The following is a 27641-nucleotide window of genomic DNA, read 5'->3' as shown; positions in this document are numbered from 1 at the left end:
GGAAACATGTTTTGCTTTGTATCTTACCAAAGAAAAGAGCAGCAAGAATAATCCACAGCCAATGTTCCATGTCTACAACAAGGTTTAAATCCAGAGGAGAAACTGGCTGATGTTCAACATTCAGTCTGAGAATTGTTCTCTTCACAGCAGCAGTTATTATTGACAGAATGGTTGAACACAGTGCACAAGTAGTGCACCGCCTACTTGATAATGTGGCCCTCTAGTGGAGGTAAAAAGCTGAGTTGAAGAGTGTGGAAAAAAGGCTTCCAGCAGCTTGTCAGTGTGTCAGCTTGTGTTTTTGTACAGAGTGGTGGTGGTTCCTGTCACTGTGGGCCTCACAGCACAGTAGTACACAGCAGAGTCTGTCACTGCAGCAGAGGAGATCTGCAGATACATTCGGGTTTTATCCTCACTCACTTTAACAGACAGTCCAGAGACTGGATCTGGTATTAATTCTCCAGACTCCTGATGAGAGACGAGGAACTCTGGTGGTTTTCCTGGATATTGTCGGTACCAGAAGAAATAATCAGTATAAGCAGCACCAGCACCTTTTTTGGAGTATTTGTAGGACAGAGTAACAGAGCTGCCTTCAAACGTGAACTCTTCTTTCTCGATTGGAGTCAGTTCTTGACATCTGACACCTAAAGGAAGAGAGAACTGTTATTACTGTGTTTAAAAAGAAAGCCCTTTATCACATTAATGAAATAATGGAATTATATCAATTGAACTTTGAGAACAAATTTACATCATAGCATACCTGTTAGAGTAGTGAGTACCAGCAGAGACAGTTCATAATAGTCTAATGACAGCATGTTGAATAAAGGTAATGTTTGTGGTTTGTGTATTGAACTCTGCTGAATATAGAAGTTCCTCTCTCTTCTATAGTTCAGTAACAGCTCAGCTCCTCCCTGAGGAGTCTCCTGTTGGCTGGGTCACTGTGTCTTGTCCTTTACACTCTGGGGAAGAACAGAACATGCAGAGGAAGAGATGAATCAATAAAGATGATTGATTAAAGGAGAACAATCAGTAGGTTTAAAGAGTTACCTAGCCAGAGAGTCAGGCAAGGCATTTATTATTCCTGCTTTAACCTACCTTTTAGTATGATGAGAAACAAAGGAAACATTCCACAGTAATGCAGTGAGAGCATCTTACAGACAGTATGTGTGTTATGTATGGTTTAGATATTGAATGCATCTGACAGTGGGAGTTGTCTTGTGTTCTGCTCTTTGACAGTGTTGCTCCTCCCTCAACCTGTTCCTCCTCTCATATCACTGTATGTTATCAACACCAAATCCACACCTCAATAGATTTTACAGCTTTAACCCCAAAAACATAAACCTCTGTTATTCTGCTGGTTTTTCTTTCTTACTGCTAACACCAAGTTTTACCAGTGTTGTCAGTGTGTCAGTGAATTCAAAAAGGGATTTTGTAGAGGGAAGGTCACATGCTGAGTCTGTGTTGCTCATACAAATATTATAGTGAGTCATATATAGTTATATATAGTTTTATACTTTAGTATAATTGAGTATCATCTGCATAGCAGTTGATGTTTATGGTGTGTTTCCTGATAACATTGCCTAAAGGAAGCATATATGAGGTAAATAAAGCTGGTTCAAGAATAGAACCTTGTAGAACTCCATGTCTCACTTTTGTGTATATGAAGGATATGTAATTAACCTGAACAAACTGAAGTCAATCTGATAAATAGGACTTAAACCAGTTTAGTGCAGTTCTTTTGATGCCAATTCAAGGAACTCACTAAACTGAAAAAACTGAACATTTAGACAGAATCAAGCTTGTCATATTTGTTGTGAGTTGTGGTGTTTCCTGTCACTGTGGGCCTCACAGCACAGTAGTACACAGCAGAGTCTGTCACTGCAGCAGAGGAGATCTGCAGGTGAAACTCCTTTGTTTTCTTGTCATGGTTAAAAGATAAACCTTCAGCCTTTGAATGTTCCATCATGAGAAGCTGTGGAGATGAACTGGACTTCTGTTGATACCAGTAGAGGTTTTGTACAGACTGAGAATAGCTGCAGGAGAGAGTCACAGTGTCTCCTTCCAAAGCCATCATTACATCTTTAGATGGTTTCACTAAATCCTCAGAGGATCCTGAAAAGAACAAAGATATATTTAAACTGTGTATCTCTGTGTTGAAGTTTAGTTGATGAAAAGTGAACTCCATGAAAATAAAGTCACATGACCTATCACCTGTTCCACCTTGATACGTCTGTTGAGTACTTACCAGTATGAAAGGAGACTATCATCATCCAAACTAAAAGCAGTAGCATCATTTGACTTGTCCTGAATGAAGAATAGAGAGAACACAGCAGCTCTTCAGTTCCAAAATGAAGCCTTTAATATTCAGTTGTGTAGCTCCTCCTCTTGCTGTGCTCTGTTTCCAATCAGGCTGATGGAAGCTTTAGAAATGACAGTGATGCTGCAGTCATCATCATCATCATCATCATCATCATCATCATCATCATCATCAGAGAAGCTCAGACTGAAGGAGGAATCTGCAGAAAACTCACCTGAATGAATCTCTACACATTCAGAAGTTTCAAATGTTTCTCAGAGCATTGTCTCTGGTGGTTTAAGATGTGAACATCTGTCTCTGTTGTTTTCTGTGTAAAACTCCACACAGCAGCTGTGTGTTGATGAACATGAACTGTTCTCTCTGATTATTACCTCTGTCTGTTTGGTGCCACAGCTGTGTCTTACTGTCATGGTTCAATAATGTAACTCAGTGTGGTCAGCAGAGTTTCACTGTCTGCCATCTTCAAGTGCAGAGACAATGAAACAAGAGATGGAATAAGAAACAGTGGAGACAAAGAGACACATCATGTCTACAAACAACAAGTACTTCACAACCTGGAGCTGAACAAAAGAGAGAAACATTATTACAGGACACGACAAGTCTTTTTATTGTCCTGTAAAGTCTACATTATTTTTTATTCATCTTGTTTTCCATAAAATATCGATCTGTATTTGAAGCATCATCCAGTTGGTTTGTCATTGATGTGGATTTGCTGCTCATGTGAATCCTCCCACAGTGTTTGATTAGCAGCTGTAACCACAGTGACTCTGATAAAACAGGAATTAGCAGAATCCATCTGATATGAAGCTGTGGTTTGAATCCCACTTCCCTTCTCTTTGAAGAGTAGTCAGATATCTGTGTTCAGGTTTTTGTACAGCCTCTTCTACACTTTGTATCACTGTGTTTCTAGGGCACAGTAGTAGAGACCTGTGTCTGCCAGGGTTAGACTGTTTATGGTCAGTTCAGTTGATGAACTTGTTGTTTGGGATTCATATCGTTTGTCAGGAATATGGTCTTGACCTTTCCATGCTCCTTCTCCTTTCCTGAGTATAAACTGAGGTGCCTGAAGGTCAGAATGATGTCTGTACCAGTAAAGTAGAACACGATCTGCTGATGTCTCATAGTTACATCTGAGTGTGACAGATTGTCCTTCTCTTCCACTGACTTCACCTCTTTCAGGAGAGATTGAGTCTCCAGCTGTTAGTCCTGGAAAAAGTAGAGAAAATGAAGCCATTAGACTAACATTGTCCATGAGGCTGAGAGGAGAAGACAGTGGAAAATGTCAGTGTACAGTGTTACTCTGTGGACAGAAACAGCTCAACTGTAGCTGAGATCACAACTAGATTGTACAGGACGTCATGACAAAGACAGATTATTGTGTGTTTTCAAGTATGAAAATGAATAGTTTCAGCTTTTCTTGTGTAAAACATACGTACCTACGAGAGTTGAAAAGAAGAAAATCACAGTGAGTTTTTCCATGTTTACAGAGGAGAACTGTTGAAACTGGACATTCAGGATGAAGAAGTTGTGAGTGGTTTTGTGAGTTGTGTTTGGTCTGATGTTCACAGCTGGAATCACACAGTTCTCTGCCAAGCAGCCACCTCTGCAGTCAGTAGGAGGAGACTCATATATCAAATGAATTTCATTTCTAAAGCTCTTTATCACAACTGTGTCTGATGAGGGAAAGAATCTAGACTGGATCAGAAGAAACCATTGAAGTTTAATAGTGTGTGACTCCCTCTAGTGGATGTTGTGGAGTATTGTGTTGTCTTTGCTCCAAAGGTTTTTGTACAGAGTTGTGGTGTTTCCTGTCACTGTGGGCTGCAGAGCACAGTAGTACACAGCAGAGTCAGACAGCTGAAGCTTCTGGATCTTCAGAGGAACTGATCTTAAGGCAGAATTCAGAGTAGCTGAAAATCTCTCTTTGAACTTGTCTGCTGTGTTCCCACCACCCAGTTTAATAAGTTGAAGGATGAATTTGGGGCTGTGGTCTCCATCCTGTTTGTACCAGTAGAGATTCAGATTGTTTGAACTGCTGTTATATCGACAGTCAAGAGTTCCAGCCTCTCCTTCAGTAACAGTCACATCTCCTGGTGGCTGCAGCACGTTGTCTTTTTGTGCTCTGCATTCTGTAAAACACCAACAAACAGTATCAGTGTGCTGTTAAAGAATCATGTCAATGTTGGATTGATATCAGAGAAACAGAGTTGTGTTCATACCAAGGCACATAGCAGCCAGCAGCACTGAGATGAACAGAGGCATCATATCTGCAGTGTTGAGTCACTGTGAGCTACAGCAAGTATAAAGAAGGCTGTGAGCTCTCTGTTTAGTCTTCATCAACACTAAGTTGGTGGATTAGAAGGAGGAGCCTGATCACAGTGACAGGGCTCATTCACAGCCCTCTGTTATTCCTCCTACTGACAACTTTACACTCAGCACAGTTTGGACCACTAAGAGTTAATGGTTCTTCTTTTAATCTTAAAATACACAATATGAATGAAGTTGACAACATCTTACTTCCCAAACTTAACTTCTGTTTTCAGTACTATGTCCACTAGGTATCTGGTATTTTAAAAATATCTCAGTTTTCCTTCAAGCACTGCTTCATTCACTGAGTCATCATATTACAACACCTCATTATCATTAGCTTTTCACTTTAATCATAACAAAAACTGATTGTTTTAGTTCCTCAAACATTTCTGCTCTGGAGACAGAAATAATCTCTTTGGTTGAATTGGACTTCAGTGGGTGTTGAAATTTAACAGTGTGTGACTCCCTCTAGTAGATGTTGTGGAGTATTGTGTTGTCTTTGCTCCAAAGGTTTTTGTACAGAGTTGTGGTGTTTCCTGTCACTGTGGGCCTCACAGCACAGTAGTACACAGCAGAGTCTGTCACTGCAGCAGAGGAGATCTGCAGATCCATTTGGGTTTTATCCTCACTCACTTTAAAAGACAGTCCAGAGACTAGATCATTTTTTTGTATTATTATTCCTGTTCCTAAGTGAGAGATGAGGAACTCTGGTCTTTTTCCTGGATATTGTCGATACCAGTAAAACTGATCACTACCAGTAGCTTGTTTGGAGTATTTGTAGGACAGAGTAACAGAGCTGCCTTCTAAACTGAACTCTTCATCCTTGTCTGGAGTCAGTTGTTGACAGCTGACACCTAAAGAAACAGATAAATGTTGTTAAAGACCATGTTAAACTCTGATTGCCTGTTCCAGTGGTTTCTAGCAAACAGATCCTCTAAAGGCATTTATTATTCCTGCTTTAACCTACCTTTTAGTATGATGAGAAACAAAGGAAACATTCCACAGTAATGCAGTGAGAGCATCTTACAGACAGTATGTGTGTTATGTATGGTTTAGATATTGAATGCATCTGACAGTGGGAGTTGTTTTGTGTTCTGCTCTTTGACAGTGTTGCTCCTCCCTCAACCTGTCCCTCCTCTCATATCACTGTATGTTATCAACACCAAAACCACACCTCAATAGATTTTATAGCTTTAAGCCCAAAAACATAAACCTCTGTTATTCTGCTGCTTTTATTTCTTACTGCTAACACCAAGTTTTACCAGTATTGTTGTCAGTGAGTACAATCAGGGATTTTGTAGAAGAAAGGTGACATGTTGAGTCTGTGTTGCTCATACAAATACTGTAATGAGTCTTTCTTCCAGACTCTTCTCAAAGCACTGCACTAGACCAGGTTGGTCTAGTATCAGTGAGTTGGTCCAATGAGTTTTGACTCGACTTGAGATTCTTTAGATACTTGTTGGGTGAGCCTGATAAAAAATGAGTTGCAATAGTTCAGCCAAGCATGGGGAATTTTTTCTGCAACCTTTTGAGACAGGAAGTGTCTGATTTAGGCATTATTACTCAGGAGGACAAAAGCTGTCCTTGAAGTTTGTTTGATGCTGGACTTAAAGGACTTATCCTGATCAAAGATAACTTTAAGCTAGAGGCCACGGCAGTGCCATCTAGCAATACTATATCATTAGAAAATGTGTTCCTGAGGTGTTCAGGGTCAAGTAACCTTCAGCTTTGTCTGAGTTTAGTAGCACAAAACTGCAGGTCATCTAGGTCTTAATGTCCTTAAGACATGCTTGAAGTTTCGTTAACTGATTGGTTTCATCTGGCTTCACTGACAAGTATAGTTGAGTATCATCTGCATAACAATTGATGCTTATTGAGTGTTTCTTGATAACATTGCCTTAAGGAAGCATATACAAGGTGAAGAGAATTGGTCCAAGCACAGAACCTTGTAGAACTATGTTCTAACTTTTGTGTGCATGGAGGATTTGTTGTTAACATGAATAAACTGAGTTTGATCTGATAGGACTTAAACCAGTTTAGTGCAGTTCATTTGATGCTAATTCAAGAAATTGACTGAACTGAAAATATTGAACATTCAGACAGGATCAGACTTTTATGTTTGACTTTTTTCTTTTGGATTGAAAATGACAGATTAGACTCTGCTCCAGCTGGTAAACTGTGGCTCTACTGGATGTTTGCTGTGGATTTTAACGTCTGAACATATAAATGATCATAAAGTAAAGAAAGAAGAGTTGATTTCTCAGTGTGTTAAATCTGAAATTATCTATGTATTTATTTTCTCTTTGTTTTCATGGTGTGTTGTGTTTGAAGCATCATCCAGTTGGTTTGTCATTGATGTGGATTTGCTGCTCATGTGAATCCTCCCACAGTGTTTGATTAGCAGCTGTAACCACAGTGACTCTGATAAAACAGGAATTAGCAGAATCCATCTGATATGAAGCTGTGGTTTGAATCCCACTTCCCTCCTCTTTGAAGAGTAGTCAGATATCTGTGTTCAGGTTTTTGTACAGCCTCTTCTACACTTTGTATCACTGTGTTTCTAGAGCACAGTAGTAGAGACCTGTGTCTGCCAGGGTTAGTCTTTTTATGGTCAGTTCAGTTGATGAACTTGTTGTTTTGGATTCATATCGTTTATCAGGTATATGTTCACTACTGCTATATGATCTTGCTCCTTTCCAGAGTATAAACTGAGGTGCGTGAAGGTCAGAATGATGTCTGTACCAGTAAAGTAGAACATGACTTGCTGTTGTCTTATAGTCACACCTGAGTGTGACAGATTGTCCTTCTGTTCCACTGACTTCACCTCTTTCAGGAGAGATTGATTCTCCAGCTGTTAGTCCTGGAAAAAGTAGAGAAAATGAAGCCATTAGACTAACATTGTCCATGAGGCTGAGAGGAGAAGACAGTGGAAAATGTCAGTGTACAATGTTATTCTGTGGACAGAAACAGCTCAACTGTAGCTGAGATCACAACTAGATTGTACAGGACGTCATGACAAAGACAGATTATTGTGTGTTTTCAAGTATGAAAATGAATAGTTTCAGCTTTTCTTGTGTAAAACATACGTACCTACGAGAGTTGAAAAGAAGAAAATCACAGTGAGTTTTTTCATGTTTACAGAGGAGAACTGTTGAAACTGGAAGTTCAGGATGAAGAAGTTGTGAGTGGGTTTGTGAGTTGTGTTTGGTCTGATGTTCACAGCTGGAATCAAACAGTTCTCTGCCAAGCAGCCACCTCTGCAGTCAGTAGGAGGAGACTCATATATCAAATGAATTTCATTTCTAAAGCTCTTTATCACAACTGTGTCTGATGAGGGAGAAGAATCTAGACTGGATCAGAAGAAACCATTGAAGTTTAACAGTGTGTGACTCCCTCTAGTGGATGTTGTGGAGTATTGTGTTGTCTTTGCTCCAAAGGTTTTTGTACAGAGTTGTGGTGTTTCCTGTCACTGTGGGCTGCAGAGCACAGTAGTACACAGCAGAGTCAGACAGCTGAAGCTTCTGGATCTCCAGAGGAACTGATCTTAAGGCAGAATTCAGAGTAGCTGAAAATCTCTCTTTGAACTCGTCCGCTGTGTTCCCACCACCCAGTTTAATAAGTTGAAGGATGAATTTGGGGCTGTGGTCTCCATCCTGTTTGTACCAGTAGAGATAATTATTTGTTGAACTGCTGTTATATCGACAGTCAAGAGTTCCAGCCTCTCCTTCAGTAACAGTCACATCTCCTGTTGGCTGCAGCACATTGTCTTTTTGTGCTCTGCATTCTGTAAAACACCAACAAACAGTATCAGTGTGCTGTTAAAGAATCATGTCAATGTTGGATTGATATCAGAGAAACAGAGTTGTGTTCATACCAAGGCACATAGCAGCCAGCAGCACTGAGATGAACAGAGGCATCATATCTGCAGTGTTGAGTCACTGTGAGCTACAGCAAGTATAAAGAAGGCTGTGAGCTCTCTGTTTAGTCTTCATCAACACTAAGTTGGTGGATTAGAAGGAGGAGCCTGATCACAGTGACAGAGCTCATTCACAGCCCTCTGTTATTCCTCCTACTGGCGATGTGTTGAGGGGAGCTTGCATTTTCAACAATGTCATGATTACATTAGGCAGTAAACAAAACAATATATGAATTAGCAAGTTTAATAAAAAGCAAGAAAAGTACAGACAAGATTCAAATAAGATCAATTAAATATTAATTATATTAAACATCTACAAGTTGAGACAGGGTGGTTTGTGAACATGGTTTTAAATTTCCCATAAAATGTGTGTGTGTTGTCAATTGTTCCCAGAGGTTGGAGCATTGAAACAAAAAGCTAACTTCCTTAGATCAGTCTGTACTCAAGGGATTCAATCCAGAATCACTGTGATGTGTTAGTTTTTCATTTATGGCCTTTAAATTTACAGATACCAATTTTTGTTTCACCTCTCAGCCAGAGAGAACTGACCAGATTTATCATGAGAGATATAATGGTGAGTACCATAGCTATCTCCTGTAATAAATCAGAGGGACAAACGATAGACTGTGTCAAGGGATTTAACAATGGAGGATGGAGCATTTCTATAAATTATGTCTCCATAACACAGACATGAGAACTATTTTAACAATCCTTTTACTGCAAAACATAAGCAACCAGATTCTCTCTCTGTAAAAGCAGTCAATTATTTTGGTGCAGTTTACAGACCTGGTTGTGTTTATGGAATTTAAATGTAAATTTCTCATTAGGCCAGATGCCAAGATATTTATATTCAGTGACACTTTCAATGTCAGATCCATTTGTAGAGGAAACAAGCTTTCTGAAAGATTTTAATTCTAATTGTACATAGTCAGCAATACAATACACTACAGTGTCATCTGCATAAAGATGGCCGTGACAGCCATTCATTTAAATAACAATGTTGTTAATATACCTAATGAGAAGAATCAGACCCAGAGTTTACCCTTGTGGTCATCAATATCCTTTATTACATGGAACAACTGAGACTGGGCCATTTCTGATTTTACTCACTGAAGTCTCCCAAAGACATAATTTTGAAACGAATCAAAAGCATTTCCAGTTAGACCAACACTAGGTAACCTTTGTAAGAGTAAAAACATGATTAACTGTATCAAATGCTTTTGATAGGTTCACAAAAATGGCAGTACAGTGACCCTGATTGTCCAGACCAGATATATTATTTGTAACCACAAAAAATATCTGAAATTGTGCTGGGATTAGCTCTAAATTCAGAATGGTGCAGACTTAATACAGAGTGATGTTTTCATTCATTAGTTGATGTATTTGGGGTGTTCTACATGTTCCCAAGGACAGTGAAGAATGGCGGCAGCTCAATGATGCTCTACGATGAGGGTTGACTGAGTATGTCAGTGTTCATTCATTTGTTTTCATGGTGTGTTGTGTTTGAAGCATCATCCAGTTGGTTTGTCATTGATGTGGATTTGCTGCTCATGTGAATCCTCCCACAGTGTTTGATTAGCAGCTGTAACCACAGTGACTCTGATAAAACAGGAATTAGCAGAATCCATCTGATATGAAGCTGTGGTTTGAATCCCACTTCCCTCCTCTTTGAAGAGTAGTCAGATATCTGTGTTCAGGTTTTTGTACAGCCTCTTCTACACTTTGTATCACTGTGTTTCTCAGAGCACAGTAGTAGAGACCTGTGTCTGCCAGGGTTAGTCTGTTTATGGTCAGTTCAGTTGATTTATCTGTTGTTTGGGATTTATATCGATCATCAGGAATATGTTCACTACTGCTATATGGTGGTGCTCTTTTCCACAGTATAAACTGAGGTGCCTGAAGATCAGAATGATGTCTGTACCAGTAAAGATAAACACCAACGTATGATGTCTCATATGTACATCTGAGTGTGACAGATTGTCCTTCTGTTCCACTGACTTCACCTCTTTCAGGAGAGATTGAGTCTCCAGCTGTTAGTCCTGGAAAAAGTAGAGAAAATGAAGCCATTAGACTAACATTGTCCATGAGGCTGAGAGGAGAAGACAGTGGAAAATGTCAGTGTACAGTGTTACTCTGTGGACAGAAACAGCTCAACTGTAGCTGAGATCACAACTAGATTGTACAGGACGTCATGACAGAGACAGATTATTGTGTGTTTTCAAGTATGAAAATGAATAGTTTCAGGTTTTCTTGTGTAAAACATACGTACCTACAAGAGTTGAAAAGAAGAAAATCACAGTGAGTTTTTCCATGTTTACAGAGGAGAACTGTTGAAACTGGACGTTCAGGATTTGGTTTTGTGAGTTGTGTTTGGTCTGATGTTCACAACTGGAATCAAACAGTTCTCTGCCAAGCAGCCACCTCTGCAGTCAGTAGGAGGAGACTCATATATCAAATGAATTTCATTTCTAAAGCTCTTTATCACAACTGTGTCTGATGAGGGAAAAGAATCTAGACTGGATCAGAAGAAAGCATTGAAGTTTAACAGTGTGTGACTCCCTCTAGTGGATGTTGTGGAGTATTGTGTTGTCTTTGCTCCAAAGGTTTTTGTACAGAGTTGTGGTGTTTCCTGTCACTGTGGGCTGCAGAGCACAGTAGTACACAGCAGAGTCAGACAGCTGAAGCTTCTGGATCTTCAGAGGAACTGACTTCTCCTTGATTGCAGCATGGAATCTGTCTTTCGGGATCTCTGGAGCGTGATCCACTGTTTTTGAAAAACACCTCAGCATGTACTTTAGAGAATTGTTTACTTCTTGTTTGTACCAGAACAAATAGGAGTTTTGGTAACTGGTGTCAAATGTACAGTTGAGTGTAACTGTGTCTCCTTCAGCAGCAGTGACGTCTCCTGTTGGCTGGGTCACTGTGTCTTGTCCTTTACACTCTGGGGAAGAACAGAACATGCAGAGGAAGAGATGAATCAATAAAGATGATTGATTAAAGGAGAACAATCAGATCAGTAGATTGAAGAGGAAACATGTTGTGCTTTGTATCTTACCAAAGAAAAGAGCAGCAAGAATAATCCACAGCCAATGTTCCATGTCTACAACAAGGTTTAAATCCAGAGGAGAAACTGGCTGATGTTCAACATTCAGTCTGAGAATTGTTCTCTTCACAGCAGCAGTTATTATTGACAGAATGGTTGAACACAGTGCACAAGTAGTGCACCGCCTACTTGATAATGTGGCCCTCTAGTGGAGGTAAAAAGCTGAGTTGAAGAGTGTGGAAAAAAGGCTTCCAGCAGCTTGTCAGTGTGTCAGCTTGTGTTTTTGTACAGAGTTGTGGTGTTTCCTGTCACTGTGGGCCTCACAGCACAGTAGTACACAGCAGAGTCTGTCACTGCAGCAGAGGAGATGGTCATGTTGATTTGCTTTTCCTCCACTTTAATCTTCAGTCCAGGGAATGGACTCTTCAGTACTTGTCCTGAAGCAGAGTGATAGATGAGGAACTCTGGTCTTTTTCCTGGATATTGTCGATACCAGAAGAAATAATCAGTTGATGTCAGTGTGGGGTATGTGTAGGACAGAGTAACAGAGCTGCCTTCTAAACTGAACTCTTCATCCTTGTCTGGAGTCAGTTGTTGACAGCTGACACCTAAAGAAACAGATTAATGTTGTTAAAGACCATGTTAAACTCTGATTGCCTGTTCCAGTGGTTTCTAGCAAACAGATCCTCTAAAGGCATTTATTATTCCTGCTTTAACCTACCTTTTAGTATGATGAGAAACAAAGGAAACATTCCACAGTAATGCAGTGAGAGCATCTTACAGACAGTATGTGTGTTATGTATGGTTTAGATATTGAATGCATCTGACAGTGGGAGTTGTTTTGTGTTCTGCTCTTTGACAGTGTTGCTCCTCCCTCAACCTGTTCCTCCTCTCATATCACTGTGTGTTATCAACACCAAAACCACTTCTCAATAGATGTTAAGGCTTCACAGAAAATTTGTTCAGGGCCATGTTTAATCATTTCACTTTTGTCTGAATTGAATAGTGGGAAATTGCAGGTCATCCAGTTCTCATTGCCCCTAAGGCTTGAAGTTTTGCTAATTAATTAGTTTCATCTGATCACATTGACAAGTGTCTTTGAGTATCATCTGCATAACAGTTGATGTTTTTGGAGAGTTTCCTGATAACATTAACTAAAGGAAGCATATACAACGTGAATAGAATTGGTCCAAGCACAGAACCTTGTGGAACTCAGTGTCTCACTTTTGTGTACATGGACGATTTCTCAATGACATTTACAAACTGAAGTATAAACATGACTTTAACCAGTTTAGTGAAGTTGCTTTGATCTTAATTCAAGAAACTGACTGATCAAAAAACACTGAAGATTCAGACAGAATCAGACTTTTCATATTTTATATTTGTATTATTTTTTATATTTTGACAGAATAAAAATGACTTTTAAGGTGAAATGTGGATCTTGTAGTTTTCTACAGCAGTGTCAGGTCGACAGCAAAGATGGTGGAGTTTTTGTGAAAGCTGCTGTTTCTTTAAGTTAAGACACTTTTACTCTTCAGCTGGTGAACTGTGGTTCTACTGGATGTTTGCTGTGGATTTTAATGTCTGAACATATAAATGGTCATAAATCCAGAGTTGATTTCTCAGTGTGCTCAATCTGAAGTTATTTATGTATTTATTTTCTTCTTGTCTTCATGGTGTGTTGTGTTGGAGCATCATCCAGTTGGTTTGTCATTGATGTGGATTTGCTGCTCATGTGAATCCTCCCACAGTGTTTGATTAGCAGCTGTAACCACAGTGACTCTGATAAAACAGGAATTAGCAGAATCCATCTGATATGAAGCTGTGGTTTGAATCCCACTTCCCTCCTCTTTGAAGAGTAGTCAGATATCTGTGTTCAGGTTTTTGTACAGCCTCTTCTACACTTTGTATCACTGTGTTTCTCAGAGCACAGTAGTAGAGACCTGTGTCTGCCAGGGTTAGTCTGTTTATGGTCAGGTAAATTGATGTGTCTGTTGTTTGGGATTCATATCGATCATCAGGAATATGGTCTCGATCTTTCAATTCTCCTTCTCCTTTATACAGTATAAACTGAGGTGCCTGAAGGTCAGAATGATGTATGTACCAGTAAAGGCGAATGTATCTCTCAGTTGTCTCATATCTACATCTGAGTGTGACAGATTGTCCTTCTCTTCCATTGACTTCACCTCCTACAGGAGAGATTGAGTCTCCAGCTGTTAGTCCTGGAAAAAGTAGAGAAAATGTAGCCATTAGACTAACATTGTCCATGAGGCTGAGAGAAGAAGACAGTGGAAAATGTCAGTGTACAGTGTTACTCTGTGGACAGAAACAGCTCAACTGTAGCTGAGATCACAACTAGATTGTACAGGACGTCATGACAAAGACAGATTATTGTGTGTTTTCAAGTATGAAAATGAATAGTTTCAGGTTTTCTTGTGTAAAACATACGTACCTACGAGAGTTGAAAAGAAGAAAATCACAGTGAGTTTTTCCATGTTTACAGAGGAGAACTGTTGAAACTGGACGTTCAGGATGAAGAAGTTGTGAGTGGTTTTGTGAGTTGTGTTTGGTCTGATGTTCACAGCTGGAATCAAACAGTTCTCTGCCAAGCAGCCACCTCTGCAGTCAGTAGGAGGAGACTCATATATCAAATGAATTTCATTTCTAAAGCTCTTTATCACAACTGTGTCTGATGAGGGAAAAGAATCTAGACTGGATCAGAAGAAAGCATTGAAGTTTAACAGTGTGTGACTCCCTCTAGTGGATGTTGTGGAGTATTGTGTTGTCTTTGCTCCAAAGGTTTTTGTACAGAGTTGTGGTGTTTCCTGTCACTGTGGGCGTCAGAGCACAGTAGTACACAGCAGAGTCTGTCACTTTAGCTGAGATGATCTCCAGATCTACACGTTTCTCTCCTTTGTTAATGTGAGCTGAGAAATCAGAAAGAATTCGATGAATCAATCCTCCCTCTGTGATGTAGAGCAGGAACTCTGGTCTGGATCTCTGGTATTGTCTGTACCACTGGATATTGTTGATAGCACCGTCATATTTACAGGTCAGGTTGATGTTTGTTCCCTCTGCAACAACTTCTTCAGCACTTTCTAGCTTTATGCTGTTCATGGAACCCATGTCTGCAAAATGAGTGTTATTCATGTCAGTTAGTCTGCAAGAGATTCTGACATCAAGAGACTCAAGAGAGGTTCTTGACTTTTTCTTTCAAATGTGATCATTCTGAGATACATGAAAGATATTTTTCAAATATCTTGTTAATGCTGCAGGTTAACTGAGACACTCATCAGTTGTAAAACTCACCTATGAAGTGAGAGAAAAACAAAAAGAGGTAAAGCAACATGTCTTTGGAGTTGTTGAAGCCAAACAGACAGCAGATGAACAATGTTCTTTCACTGCAGTAGAATGAAAAAACTAAAGAGCCTCTCTGCTGCACATCCCTTCTCCTCAACATCAAGCTGATTGTGCTTTTAGTTCCTCAAACATTTCTGCTCCAGAGACAGAAATAATCTCATTGGTTGAGTTGGACCTCAGTGGGTGGGGCCAGAGAAAAATCTTCTTTGACCTTCTCCTTTTGAAGATCCATTTAACCAGCAACCAGCAGCTCTTTTCTCCTTATTTCACATCAAATAGTGACGGAGAAGACCTGATAAATCCCTGCAATGGATCTGTAACTGAGCTTCTGTCTTACATGTAGTATTTTCTCCTACAGACCACAGTAAGGTGTCAAGCCTATGAAGTGTTTGATCATTTCACTATCAAACTCTATATTGCTGAAATGTAATTATTTTGACATCAACCCAGTCATGAACAGGTAATGAACTGTTTGGCTTACTTGAGGTGTCTTGTTGTTGCTGGAGACTTTCTTGTTTGGGACCAAAACAGTTATTTTTGAGCGAGTGACTTTGAGTGAATAGAAAAACTTTGGCTAAATGACACAAAGATCTGGGTGACAATGTGGTAATAATAAATGAAAGTCACAGAAGAGTTAACTAGGGCTCATCTGTCCATGTAAAATTTAAGAAGTCACTATCAGGCATAAATGAAAGGAAAGTTACTTGAAGAGCATGTGAGAAGTGACGAATGAAAGAACAAAGAGAAGAGGACAAAATGACTGGGATAAAGTGAAGACTGGCAGAAAACCAAGATTTTGCAAAAAGCTATGCGGTGAATTGCTGTAAGCTCATAGTAAAAAGCAACTAAAATCATCAGCAAACTCAGGCAGTGTACTGTTTTATCCCTGTACTGTGTCTGTTTCCTATCTGGTTCATGATTGTCCTTACTGTCACCTGCTTAATAATGTCTCTTGTTTACAGCATACATCCTTTACATGTTTCCAGTCCTGTGTCCAGTACTTATGTGGTATTTTAAACATTTTCTCTCCTACCTTATTTCTATAAACACTGCTTCATCCTCTTAGTTCACATCCTACAATGTCTCATTATCATCAGAGTTTCACTGTTTTCTGAACAGCAAACTCTCAATTTCTCTGCTGCTTCTTCTTCACTACAAAGAATCTAGACTGGATCATAGGAAACCACTGAAGTTTAACAGTGTGTGACTCCCTCTAGTGGATGTTGTGGAGTATTGTGTTGTCTTTGCTCCAAAGGTTTTTGTACAGAGTTGTGGTGTTTCCTGTCACTGTGTGCTGCAGAGCACAGTAGTACACAGCAGAGTCAGACAGCTGAAGCTTCTGGATCTTCAGAGGAACTGACTTCTCCTTGATTTCAGCATGAAATCTGTCCTTCTGGATCTCTGGAGCGTGATCCACTGTTTTTGAAAAACACCTCAGCATGTACTTTAGAGAATTGTTTACTTCTTGTTTGTTCCAGAACAAATAGGAGTTTGGGTAACTGGTGTCAAATGTACAGTTGAGTGTAACTGTGTCTCCTTCAGCAGCAGTGACGTCTCCTGTTGGCTGGGTCACTGTGTCTTGTCCTTTACACTCTGGGGAAGAACAGAACATGCAGAGGAAGAGATGAATCAATAAAGATGATTGATTAAAGGAGAACAATCAGATCAGTAGATTGAAGAGGAAACATGTTGTGCTTTGTATCTTACCAAAGAAAAGAGCAGCAAGAATAATCCACAGCCAATGTTCCATGTCTACAACAAGGTTTAAATCCAGAGGAGAAACTGGCTGATGTTCAACATTCAGTCTGAGAATTGTTCTCTTCACAGCAGCAGTTATTATTGACAGAATGGTTGAACACAGTGCACAAGCAGTGCACCGCCTACTTGATAATATGGCCCTCTAGTGGAGGTAAAAAGCTGAGTTGAAGAGTGTGGAAAAAAGGCTTCCAGCAGCTTGTCAGTGTGTCAGCTTGTGTTTTTGTACAGAGTTGTGGTGTTTCCTGTCACTGTGGGCCTCACAGCACAGTAGTACACAGCAGAGTCTGTCACTGCAGCAGAGGAGATCTGCAGATCCATTCGGGTTTTATCCTCACTCACTCCAACAGACAGTCCAGAGAATAGATCATTTTTTTGTATTATTATTCCTGTTCCTAAGTAAGAGATGAGGAACTCTGGTGGTTTTCCTGGATATTGTCGATACCAGAAGAAATAATAATTTCCATCAGCTTCTTTTGAGTATTTGTAGGACAGAGTAACAGAGCTGCCTTCTAAACTGAACTCTGACAGTATGTGTGTTATGTATGGTTTAGATATTGAATGCATCTGACAGTGGGAGTTGTTTTGTGTTCTGCTCTTTGACAGTGTTGCTCCTCCCTCAACCTGTTCCTCCTCTCATATCACTGTATGTTATCAACACCAAATCCACACCTCAATAGATTTTACAGCTTTAAGCCCAAAAACATAAACCTCTGTTATTCTTCTGGCTTTTCTTTCTTACTGTTAACACCAACTGTTTTACCAGTATTGTTGTCAGTGAGTACAATCAGGGATTTTGTAGAAGAAAGGTGACATGTTGAGTCTGTGTTGCTCATACAAATACTGTAATGAGTCTTTCTTTCAGCCTCTTCTCAAAGCACTGCACTAGACCAGGTTGGTCTAGTAGAGAGTTGGTCCCACCCAGGTGAATCAGGAGACTGGACTTGTCTTTGTGTCCAGTTTCAGAAAAAAGACAAGACCTGTTTTGTTGTTTTCACTGTTTTCATCTCAGTGTCCCCTGGTTGTTGCAGCAGTTTTGACTCAACTTGAGATTCTTTAGAGACTTGTTGGGTGAGCCTGATAAAAATGAGTTGCAATAGTTCAGCCTAGCATGGGGAATTTTTTCTGCAACCTTTTGAGACAGGAAGTGTCTGATTTAGGCATTATTACTCAGGAGGAAAAAAGCTGTCCTTGAAGTTTGTTTGATGCTGGACTTAAAGGACTTATCCTGATCAAAGATAACTTTAAGCTAGAGGCCAGGGCAGTGCCATCTAGCAATACTATATCATTAGAAAATGTGTTCCTGAGGTGTTCAGGGCCAAGTAACCTTCAGCTTTGTCTGAGTTTAGTAGCAGGAAACTGCAGGTCATCTAGGTCTTTATTTCCTTAAGCAATGCTTGAAATTTAGCTGACTGATTGGTTTCATCAGACTTCATTGACAAGTATAGTTGAGTATCATCTGCATAACAATTGATGCTTATTGAATGTTTCTTGATAACATTGCCTTAAGGAAGCATATACAAGGTGAAGAGAATTGGTCCAAGCAAAGAACCTTGTAGAACACTGTTATAACTTTTGTGTGCATGGAGGATTTGTTGTTAACATGAATAAACTGAGTTTGATCTGATCGGACTTAAACCAGTTTAGTGCAGTTTATTTGATGCTAATTCAAGAAATTGACTGAACTGAAAATATTGAACATTCACACAGAATCAGAATTTTATGTTTGACTTTTTTCTTTTGGATTGAAAATGACAGATTAGACTCTGCTCCAGCTGGTGAACTGTGGCTCTACTGGATGTTTGCTGTGGATTTTAATGTCTGAACATATAAATGATCATAAAGTAATAAAGAGTTGATTTCTCAGTGTCTTCAATCTGAAATTATCTATGTATTTATTTTCTCTTTATTTTCATGGTGTGTTGTGTTTGAAGCATCATCCAGTTGGTTTGTCATTGATGTGGATTTGCTGCTCATGTGAATCCTCCCACAGTGTTTGATTAGCAGCTGTAACCACAGTGACTCTAATAAAACAGGAATTAGCAGAATCCATCTGATATGAAGCTGTGGTTTGAATCCCACTTCCCTCCTCTTTGAAGAGTAGTCAGATATCTGTGTTCAGGTTTTTGTACAGCCTCTTCTACACTTTGTATCACTGTGTTTCTAGAGCACAGTAGTAGAGACCTGTGTCTGCCAGGGTTAGTCTGTTTATGGTCAGTTCAGTTGATGATCTTGTTGTTTCAGATTCATATCGATCATCAGGAATATATTCATCAGTCCATGATCTTGCCTCTTTCCAGAGTATAAACTGAGGTGCCTGAATATTGGAATGTTGTCTGTACCAGTAAAGACGAACAGTTGTTGATGTTGTTTCATATCTACATTTAAGTTTGATAGATTGTCCTTCTCCTCCACTGACTTCACCTCTTTCAGGAGAGATTGAGTCTCCAGCTGTTAGTCCTGGAAAAAGCAGAGAAAATGAAGCCATTAGACTAACATTGTCCATGAGGCTGAGAGGAGAAGACAGTGGAAAATGTCAGTGTACAGTGTTACTCTGTGGACAGAAACAGCTCAACTGTAGCTGAGATCACAACTAGATTGTACAGGACGTCATGACAAAGACAGATTATTGTGTGTTTTCAAGTATGAAAATGAATAGTTTCAGCTTTTCTTGTGTAAAACATACGTACCTACGAGAGTTGAAAAGAAGAAAATCACAGTGAGTTTCTCCATGTTTACAGAGGAGAACTGTTGAAACTGGACGTTCAGGATGAAGAAGTTGTGAGTGGTTTTGTGAGTTGTGTTTGGTCTGATGTTCACAGCTGGAATCAAACAGTTCTCTGCCAAGCAGCCACCTCTGCAGTCAGTAGGAGGAGACTCATATATCAAATGAATGTCATTTCTACAGCTCTTTATCACAACTGTGTCTGATGAGAGAAAAGAATCTAGACTGGATCAGGAGAAACCATTGAAGTTTAACAGTGTGTGACTCCCTCTAGTGGATGTTGTGGAGTATTGTGTTGTCTTTGCTCCAAAGGTTTTTGTACAGAGTTGTGGTGTTTCCTGTCACTGTGGGCTGCAGAGCACAGTAGTACACAGCAGAGTCAGACAGCTGAAGCTTCTGGATCTTCAGAGGAACTGACTTCTCCTTGATTTCAGCATGAAATCTGTCTTTCAGGAACTCTGGAGCATTTTCTTCTGTTCCATATGTATCTCGTTGCAAAACATATCTGGGAAAGTCTCTCACTTCCTGTTTGTACCAGTACAAATAGGAGTTTAAAGCAGTTGTCTTAAATGTACAGTTGAGTGTAACTGTGTCTCCTTCAGCAGCAGTGACGTCTCCTGTTGGCTGGGTCACTGTGTCTTGTCCTTTACACTCTGGGGAAGAACAGAACATGCAGAGGAAGAGATGAATCAATAAAGATGATTGATTAAAGGAGAACAATCAGTAGGTTTAAAGAGTTACCTAGCCAGAGAGTCAGACACACAGACATGTAGAATAGATGTGATTTTCACTGATCATTGCCAGTTTGAACCATAGAAAGTGTTTTACAAGGTAACAAATGTCAGCAGAAATGATGTGCTCTGATTTTCTGTAGAATAAAGATGAAAAACACTTACTGTATAGCTCAGTAATATGTTCAAGTGTTTGAAGAGGAAACATGTTGTGCTTTGTATCTTACCAAAGAAAAGAGCAGCAAGAATAATCCACAGCCAATGTTCCATGTCTACAACAAGGTTTAAATCCAGAGAAGAAACTGGCTGATGTTCAACATTCAGTCTGAGAATTGTTCTCTTCACAGCAGCAGTTATTATTGACAGAATGATTGAACACAGTGCACAAGTAGTGCACCGCCTACTTGATAATGTGGCCCTCTAGTGGAGGTAAAAAGCTGAGTTGAAGAGTGTGGAAAAAAGGCTTCCAGCAGCTTGTCAGTGTGTCAGCTTGTGTTTTTGTACAGAGTTGTGGTGTTTCCTGTCACTGTGGGCCTCACAGCACAGTAGTACACAGCAGAGTCTGTCACTGCAGCAGAGGAGATCTGCAGATACATTCGGGTTTTATCCTCACTCACTTCAACAGACAGTCCAGAGACTGGATCTGATAGTTGTTGTCCTGTTCCTGTGTGATAGATGAGGAACTCTGGTGGTTTTCCTGGATATTGTCGATACCAGAAAAAATAATCTTGAACAGTTGCTTGTTTGGAGTATTTGTAGGACAGAGTAACAGAGCTGCCTTCTAAACTGAACTCTTCATCCTTGTCTGGAGTCAGTTGTTGACAGCTGACACCTAAAGAAATAGATAAATGTTGTTAAAGACCATGTTAAACTCTGATTGCCTGTTCCAGTGGTTTCTAGCAAACAGATCCTCTAAAGGCATTTATTATTCCTGCTTTAACCTACCTTTTAGTATGATGAGAAACAAAGGAAACATTCCACAGTAATGCAGTGAGAGCATCTTACAGACAGTATGTGTGTTATGTATGGTTTAGATATTGAATGCATCTGACAGTGGGAGTTGTTTTGTGTTCTGCTCTTTGACAGTGTTGCTCCTCCCTCAACCTGTTCCTCCTCTCATATCACTGTATGTTATCAACACCAAAACCACACCTCAGTAGATTTTATAGCTTTAAGCCCTAAAACATAAACCTCTGTTATTCTGCTGCTTTTTTGTCTTTGTTTTGCTATTGAACATCATCATCCAGTCAATAATGAATCTTGTGAAATATGTTGAAGTATTTTGGTCTAAGAGACTTGTTTTAAGAACTGATCATTTATAACAAATGATTGTTCAGTTCTTCTCATCCTGGCTAAATAAGCAAATACAGGAACATGACATTTGAAATGATTCTATTAACAATACAAAGTACCTCAGAGTGGTGGAGGGAGCTGCAGCAAACAGTGTTTTAATGAATGAAATCATCAGAGTAACAGTGAGAAATATGGAGACTGTCCAAGTCCACAGGTCCTCAATTTTGTCTGAGTTTAATGGTGAAAAAGTGCAGGTCATCCATGTCTTGATGTCCTTAAGGAATGTTTGAAATTTAGCTGACTGATTGGTTTCATCTGGCTTCACTGACAAATATAGCTGAGTATCATCTGACTTTTATGGAGTGTTTCCTGGCAACATTGTGTAAAGGAAGCATATACAAGGCGAATAGAATTGGTCCAAGCACAGACCATTGTAGTACTCCATGTCTCTCTTTTGTGTACATGGAGGATGTGTAGTTAACGTGAACAAACTGAAGTCAATCTCATAAATTGGATTTAAACCAGTTTTGTGAAGTTGCATTAATGGCAAGTCAAGAAACTGAGTGAACTGAAAAGACTGAACATTCAGAGTTTTTTCCTTTTGGAATGAGAATTACAGATTTGACTCTGCTTTAAAGGTGAAATGTGGATCTTGTAGTTTTCTACAGCAGTGTCAGGTCGACAGCAAAGATGGTGGAGTTTTTGTGAAAGCTGCTGTTTCTTTAAGTTCAGACACTTTTACTCTTCAGCTGGTGAACTGTGGCTCTACTGGATGTTTGCTGTGGATTTTAATGTCTGAACGAATAAATGATCATCATCAGTTAATTTCTTAGTGTGTTCAATCTGAAGTTAATTATGTATTTATTTTCTTCTTGTTTTCATAGTCTGTTGTGTTTGAAGCATCATCCAGGTGTAGTCAGTAGGAGAAGACTCATATATCAAATGAATTTCATTTCTAAAGCTCTTTATCACAACTGTGCCTGATGAGGGAAAAAAATCTAGACTGGATCAGAAGAAACCATTGAAGTTTAACAGTGTGTGACTCCCTCTAGTGGATGTTGTGGAGTATTGTGTTGTCTTTGCTCCAAAGGTTTTTGTACAGAGTTGTGTTGTTTCCTGTCACTGTGGGCCTCACAACACAGTAGTACACAGCAGAGTCTGTCACTGTAGCAGAGGAGATGGTCATGTTGATTTGCTTTTGCTCGACTTTAATCTTCAGTCCAGTGATTGAAGTAGTTCCTACTTGTCCTGAAGCAGAGTGAGAGATGATAAACTCTAGTCTTTTTCCTGGATATTGTCGATACCAGTAAAACTCATCACTACCAGTAGCTTGTTTGGAGTATTTGTAGGACAGAGTAACAGAGCTGCCTTCTAAACTGAACTCTTCATCCTTGTCTGGAGTCAGTTGTTGACAGCTGACACCTAAAGAAATAGATAAATGTTGTTAAAGACCATGTTAAACTCTGATTGCCTGTTCCAGTGGTTTCTAGCAAACAGATCCTCTAAAGGCATTTATTATTCCTGCTTTAACCTACCTTTTAGTATGATGAGAAACAAAGGAAACATTCCACAGTAATGCAGTGAGAGCATCTTACAGACAGTATGTGTGTTATGTATGGTTTAGATATTGAATGCATCTGACAGTGGGAGTTGTTTTGTGTTCTGCTCTTTGACAGTGTTGCTCCTCCCTCAACCTGTTCCTCCTCTCGTATCACTGTATGTTATCAACACCAAAACCACACCTCAATAGATTTTATAGCTTTAAGCCCAAAAACATAAACCTTTGTTATTCTGCTGGGGTGGGGTGGGCATAACCCACCTTTTGATCATTTTGTGATGAAGGTGTTAGATTAGGCCCATGTGTTGTTTGATATATTTAGAACAAATCTGGATATTGTTCCATTGTAGAATGGCGTTCTGATGACCATCAGCCAAAATTTTCCAAAATGGCTTCCATGTTTTACTGGTATGGAATACTCTGCCAACCCCCAGGCTGATGTTTCAGCTCCACAGATATTAGTTACATACAAATTTAAGTAAGACTATATTTTCTTACAATGTAAGGCAACAATAAATGAAGGGAAATCTTACAATACAATTGGATTGTTACATAATATACTGAGAACGGGATGAAACTGTAGTAGTAGTGAGTACATTTACTTGTTAATAGAGGTCATTTAACAATGTTCAGTGAATGTACTGAGGCCATTAATTATTCTACTTAAGTTGTTGAAAATAGCAGTGTGTTTGCTGTATACTATTTGAAGCATTCTATGAATATATCTTGATCATGTTAATTGTTCACCACAGAGAGACAGCTCTCCATGGACCATGGCACTTTAATGTCTGAGTGAATGAGAGATCTTAGAGTCAGCTGGTACATTCTTCTCAGAAGCAGCTTGTCCAAGCTGTGGACAATTCGTCTTGTGACAGTTCCAAAAAGTAGGATGCACCCTAAAGTTCAGCTGGGAGAGCCTGGATGAAAGGCAGGAGGAGATGCTCTTTCTCTTGTACTGAGTAGAAACACATATGCTGTCAGTGGACACTGTGACCCCGAGTATATTGATATATTGAATGATACTGTCCCACTGCAAACTCTTGGTTGTATGTTTGAAAGGATATTCTTTTTGAAAGCTTGTTAACATTTGCCAAGCAGCCATCTACCAACTCAGCAACTTGAGCCACATTGAGTTGCTGTGGTGAGTCAGCATGTGTATGTTTGTCTGATCAGATACTATGATGTTCTTGTAAAAAAAAAAAAAAAAAAACCTTAATATAACATGAGGTGCAGTGGCAAAGTATTGTCTTTTGAATTCTATTGAGAAATCCAGTGTTTCCGATGAGAAGGGAAGAAAGGGAAGGATATTTAATGCTGCCTGTATTAGTTAGAGATTCCTGGCATGACACAAAATATTATTTAATGAAAATGAACTTCAGTTGTTGAGAGGGTGAAGTTGATCAGGTGTAGATCCACAGGGAGCAGAGGACAGATTGTAGAGTTAGTGATACAACAGGTGATAAAAGGACAAAAAATCAGCAAAAAAAAAAAGTAATGGTCCTGAAGGTTTCAGAGTAGAGGAGCCTGATAGCTGAAGGTTTCATCTCCCATGCTACTCTGGGGACTTCTTGGAATGACCTGTAAGTTGAATTCTGGGAGACCAGTGTTTTAGTAGGATAATTTGGACCAATTATCTCTTTTAGATACAAAGATGTTCAGAGCCAAGTGCAAACATTTTACTGAGATTAATAGCAGAAATTTGTTGGACTTTCTGTCTTTAAGGCATGCTTGAAGTTTAACTAACTGATTCATCAGCCTTCACTGACAAGTATAATTAGGCATCATCTGCATAACAATGGAAGTTTTTCTGTTGAATCTGAAGTTTTTTATGTATTTATTTTCTTCTTGTCTTCATGGTGTGTTGTGTTTGAGGCATCATCCAGTTGGTTTGTCATTGATGTGGATTTGCTGCTCATGTGAATCCTCCCACAGTGTTTGATTAGCAGCTGTAACCACAGTGACTCTGATAAAACAGGAATTAGCAGAATCCATCTGATATGAAGCTGTGGTTTGAATCCCACTTCCCTCCTCTTTGAAGAGTAGTCAGATATCTGTGTTCAGGTTTTTGTACAGCCTCTTCTACACTTTGTATCACTGTGTTTCTCAGAGCACAGTAGTAGAGACCTGTGTCTGCCAGGGTTAGACTGTTTATGATCAGTCTAGTTGATGATCTTGTTGTTTCAGATCTATATCGCTTGTCAGGATTATGTTCACCGCTATATGGTGGTGCTGCTTTATACAGTATAAACTGAGGTGCCTGAAGGTCAGAATGATGTCTGTACCAGTAAAGGTTAACACCACTTGCTGATGTCTTATAGTCACATCTGAGTGTGACAGATTGTCCTTCTGTTCCACTGGCTTCACCTCTTTCAGGAGAGATTGAGTCTCCAGCTGTTAGTCCTGGAAAAAGTAGAGAAAATGAAGCCATTAGACCAACATTGTCCATGAGGCTGAGAGGAGAAGACAGTGGAAAATGTCAGTGTACAGTGTTACTCTGTGGACAGAAACAGCTCAACTGTAGCTGAGATCACAACTAGATTGTAAACGATGTCATGACAAAGACAGATTATTGTGTGTTTTCAAGTATGAAAATGAATAGTTTCAAGTTTTCTTGTGTAAAACATACGTACCTACGAGAGTTGAAAAGAAGAAAATCACAGTGAGTTTTTCCATGTTTACAGAGGAGAACTGTTGAAACTGGACGTTCAGGATGAAGAAGTTGTGAGTGGTTTTGTGAGTTGTGTTTGGTCTGATGTTCACAGCTGGAATCAAACAGTTCTCTGCCAAGCAGCCACCTCTGCAGTCAGTAGGAGGAGACTCATATATCAAATGAATTTCATTTCTAAAGCTCTTTATCACAACTGTGTCTGATGAGGGAGAAGAATCTAGACTGGATCAGAAGAAAGCATTGAAGTTTAACAGTGTGTGACTCCCTCTAGTGGATGTTGTGGAGTATTGTGTTGTCTTTGCTCCAAAGGTTTTTGTACAGAGTTGTGGTGTTTCCTGTCACTGTGGGCTGCAGAGCACAGTAGTACACAGCAGAGTCTGTCACTTTAGCTGAGATGATCTCCAGATCTACACGTTTCTCTCCTTTGTTAATGTGAGCCGGGAAATCAGAAAGAATTCGATGAATCAATCCTCCCTCTGTGATGTAGAGCAGGAACTCTGGTCTGGATCTCTGGTATTGTCGGTACCACTGGATATTGTTGATAGCACCGTCATATTTACAGGTCAGGTTGATGTTTGTTCCCTCTGCAACAACTTCTTCAGCACTTTCTGGTTTTATGCTGTTCATGGAACCCATGTCTGTAAAATGAGTGTTATTCATGTTAGTTAGTCTGCAAGAGATTCTGACAGTAAGAGACTCAACAGAAATTATTTACTTTTTCTTTCATATGTGATCATCCTGAGTTATATTAAAAACAAAACAAATATCTTTTCTCATTAGTTGTAAAACTCACCTATGAAGTGAGATAAAAACAAAAAGAGGTAAAGCAACATGTCTTTGGAGTTGTTGAAGCCAAACAGACAGCAGATGAACAATGTTCTTCTACTGCAGTAGAATGAAAAAGCTAAAGAGCCTCTCTGCTGCACAGCCCTTCTCCTCGACATCAAGCTGATTGTGCTTTTAGTTCCTCAAACATTTCTGCTCTGGAGACAGAAATAATCTCATTGGTTGAGTTGGACTTCAGTGGGCGGGGCCAGGTAATCACTTCTCGCTAGTTTTGAACCACTAATGTTGAAGTGATTGAAATTATTTGTGCTTCCAGAAGATGTGTGCTTCTGCGAAACAACTTAGCCACAGTCTTTTCAGATGGTAGAAATCTGACCTGAGTATTTTTGTTTAATCTTTCTTCAGTTGTAAAAAGTTCTGACATCCACTGATTAATATCGTCACTACACTGAGTCAGGGGATGTATGAGATCGAGGTCATCGGGAGACAGAGATATTTACTTTCTGGAACATCTGTATGATTATGGTCATTTAATTAGTTTTTCTGTAGAATGTGAGTGGGAGCATAGAGAGATTAAATACCTGTGGTCCAAGAATCAAACCTTGGGGTACTCCACACATAATACCCACTCTATCTGAGGCAAAGTCTCCAATGGACACAAAGAACTGACTGTCCTGTAGGTAGGTTCTCAATCATATTAGAACCAGGCCAGATAGGTTAACCCATTTATTTAGCCTTTCCATTAAAATATCATGGTCAGCAGTATCAAAGACACTGAAATCCAGGAGCAAGAACAAACAGATCATTTATTAAAGTCTGTGTTTATACATCAGTCCTTCACAGTTTTGACTAGTGCTGTTTCCATGGTTACCCTGTTTTGTGCTGTGACTAGTTTCTAAAGCTTTTCATGGCAATCCTGTCTGAAAGTGAAATGACTGTCAACTGGATCAAAAGAAACCATTGAAATTTAACAGTGTGTGACTCCCTCTAGTGGATGTTGTGGAGTATTGTGTTGTCTTTGCTCCAAAGGTTTTTGTACAGAGTTATGGTGTTTCCTGTCACTGTGGGCTTCACAGCACAGTAGTACACAGCAGAGTCTGTCACTGCAGCAGAGGAGATGGTCATGTTGATTTGCTTTTCCTGCACTTTAATCTTCAGTCCAGGGAATGGACTGTTCAGTAC

At 39.5% G+C, this 27641-nt stretch overlaps 1 long non-coding RNA gene and 3 gene segments (V, D, J or C); all 4 read right to left on the bottom strand.

The window, feature by feature from the left end:
• Window positions 1-4096: 4096 nt before the first annotated feature.
• Window positions 4097-4613, bottom strand: LOC108884893 (T cell receptor alpha variable 38-1-like; the record flags this gene model as incomplete). The annotated part of the segment is given in 2 exon segments: window positions 4097-4443; window positions 4534-4613. Coding segments are annotated over 2 exon segments (393 nt in total), but the record flags the coding sequence as incomplete, so codon positions are not given.
• Window positions 4614-6926: 2313 nt separating this feature from the next.
• Window positions 6927-14382, bottom strand: LOC127142404 (uncharacterized). Its single transcript, XR_007813129.1, has 3 exons — window positions 14036-14382; window positions 10301-10579; window positions 6927-7205 (listed from the first exon to the last, which is right to left on the bottom strand). It is a non-coding gene; the product is annotated as an uncharacterized LOC127142404 (long non-coding RNA).
• LOC127142399 (T cell receptor alpha variable 38-2/delta variable 8-like) lies at window positions 7592-8579 on the bottom strand. The segment is given in 2 exon segments: window positions 7592-8408; window positions 8499-8579. Coding segments are annotated over 2 exon segments (435 nt in total).
• Window positions 14383-14394: 12 nt separating the features above from the next.
• On the bottom strand, window positions 14395-26758 carry LOC108884890 (T cell receptor alpha variable 12-3-like; the record flags this gene model as incomplete). The annotated part of the segment is given in 2 exon segments: window positions 14395-14711; window positions 26467-26758. Coding segments are annotated over 2 exon segments (468 nt in total), but the record flags the coding sequence as incomplete, so codon positions are not given.
• Between the last annotated feature and the right edge of the window lie 883 nt (window positions 26759-27641).

This window comes from Lates calcarifer, linkage group LG4 (genome assembly GCF_001640805.2).
Source record: "Lates calcarifer isolate ASB-BC8 linkage group LG4, TLL_Latcal_v3, whole genome shotgun sequence".
Classification (NCBI taxonomy): domain Eukaryota; kingdom Metazoa; phylum Chordata; class Actinopteri; family Centropomidae; genus Lates; species Lates calcarifer.
Note: the sequence above shows the minus strand (reverse complement) of the source record. Positions and strands in the feature narration are given on the sequence as shown.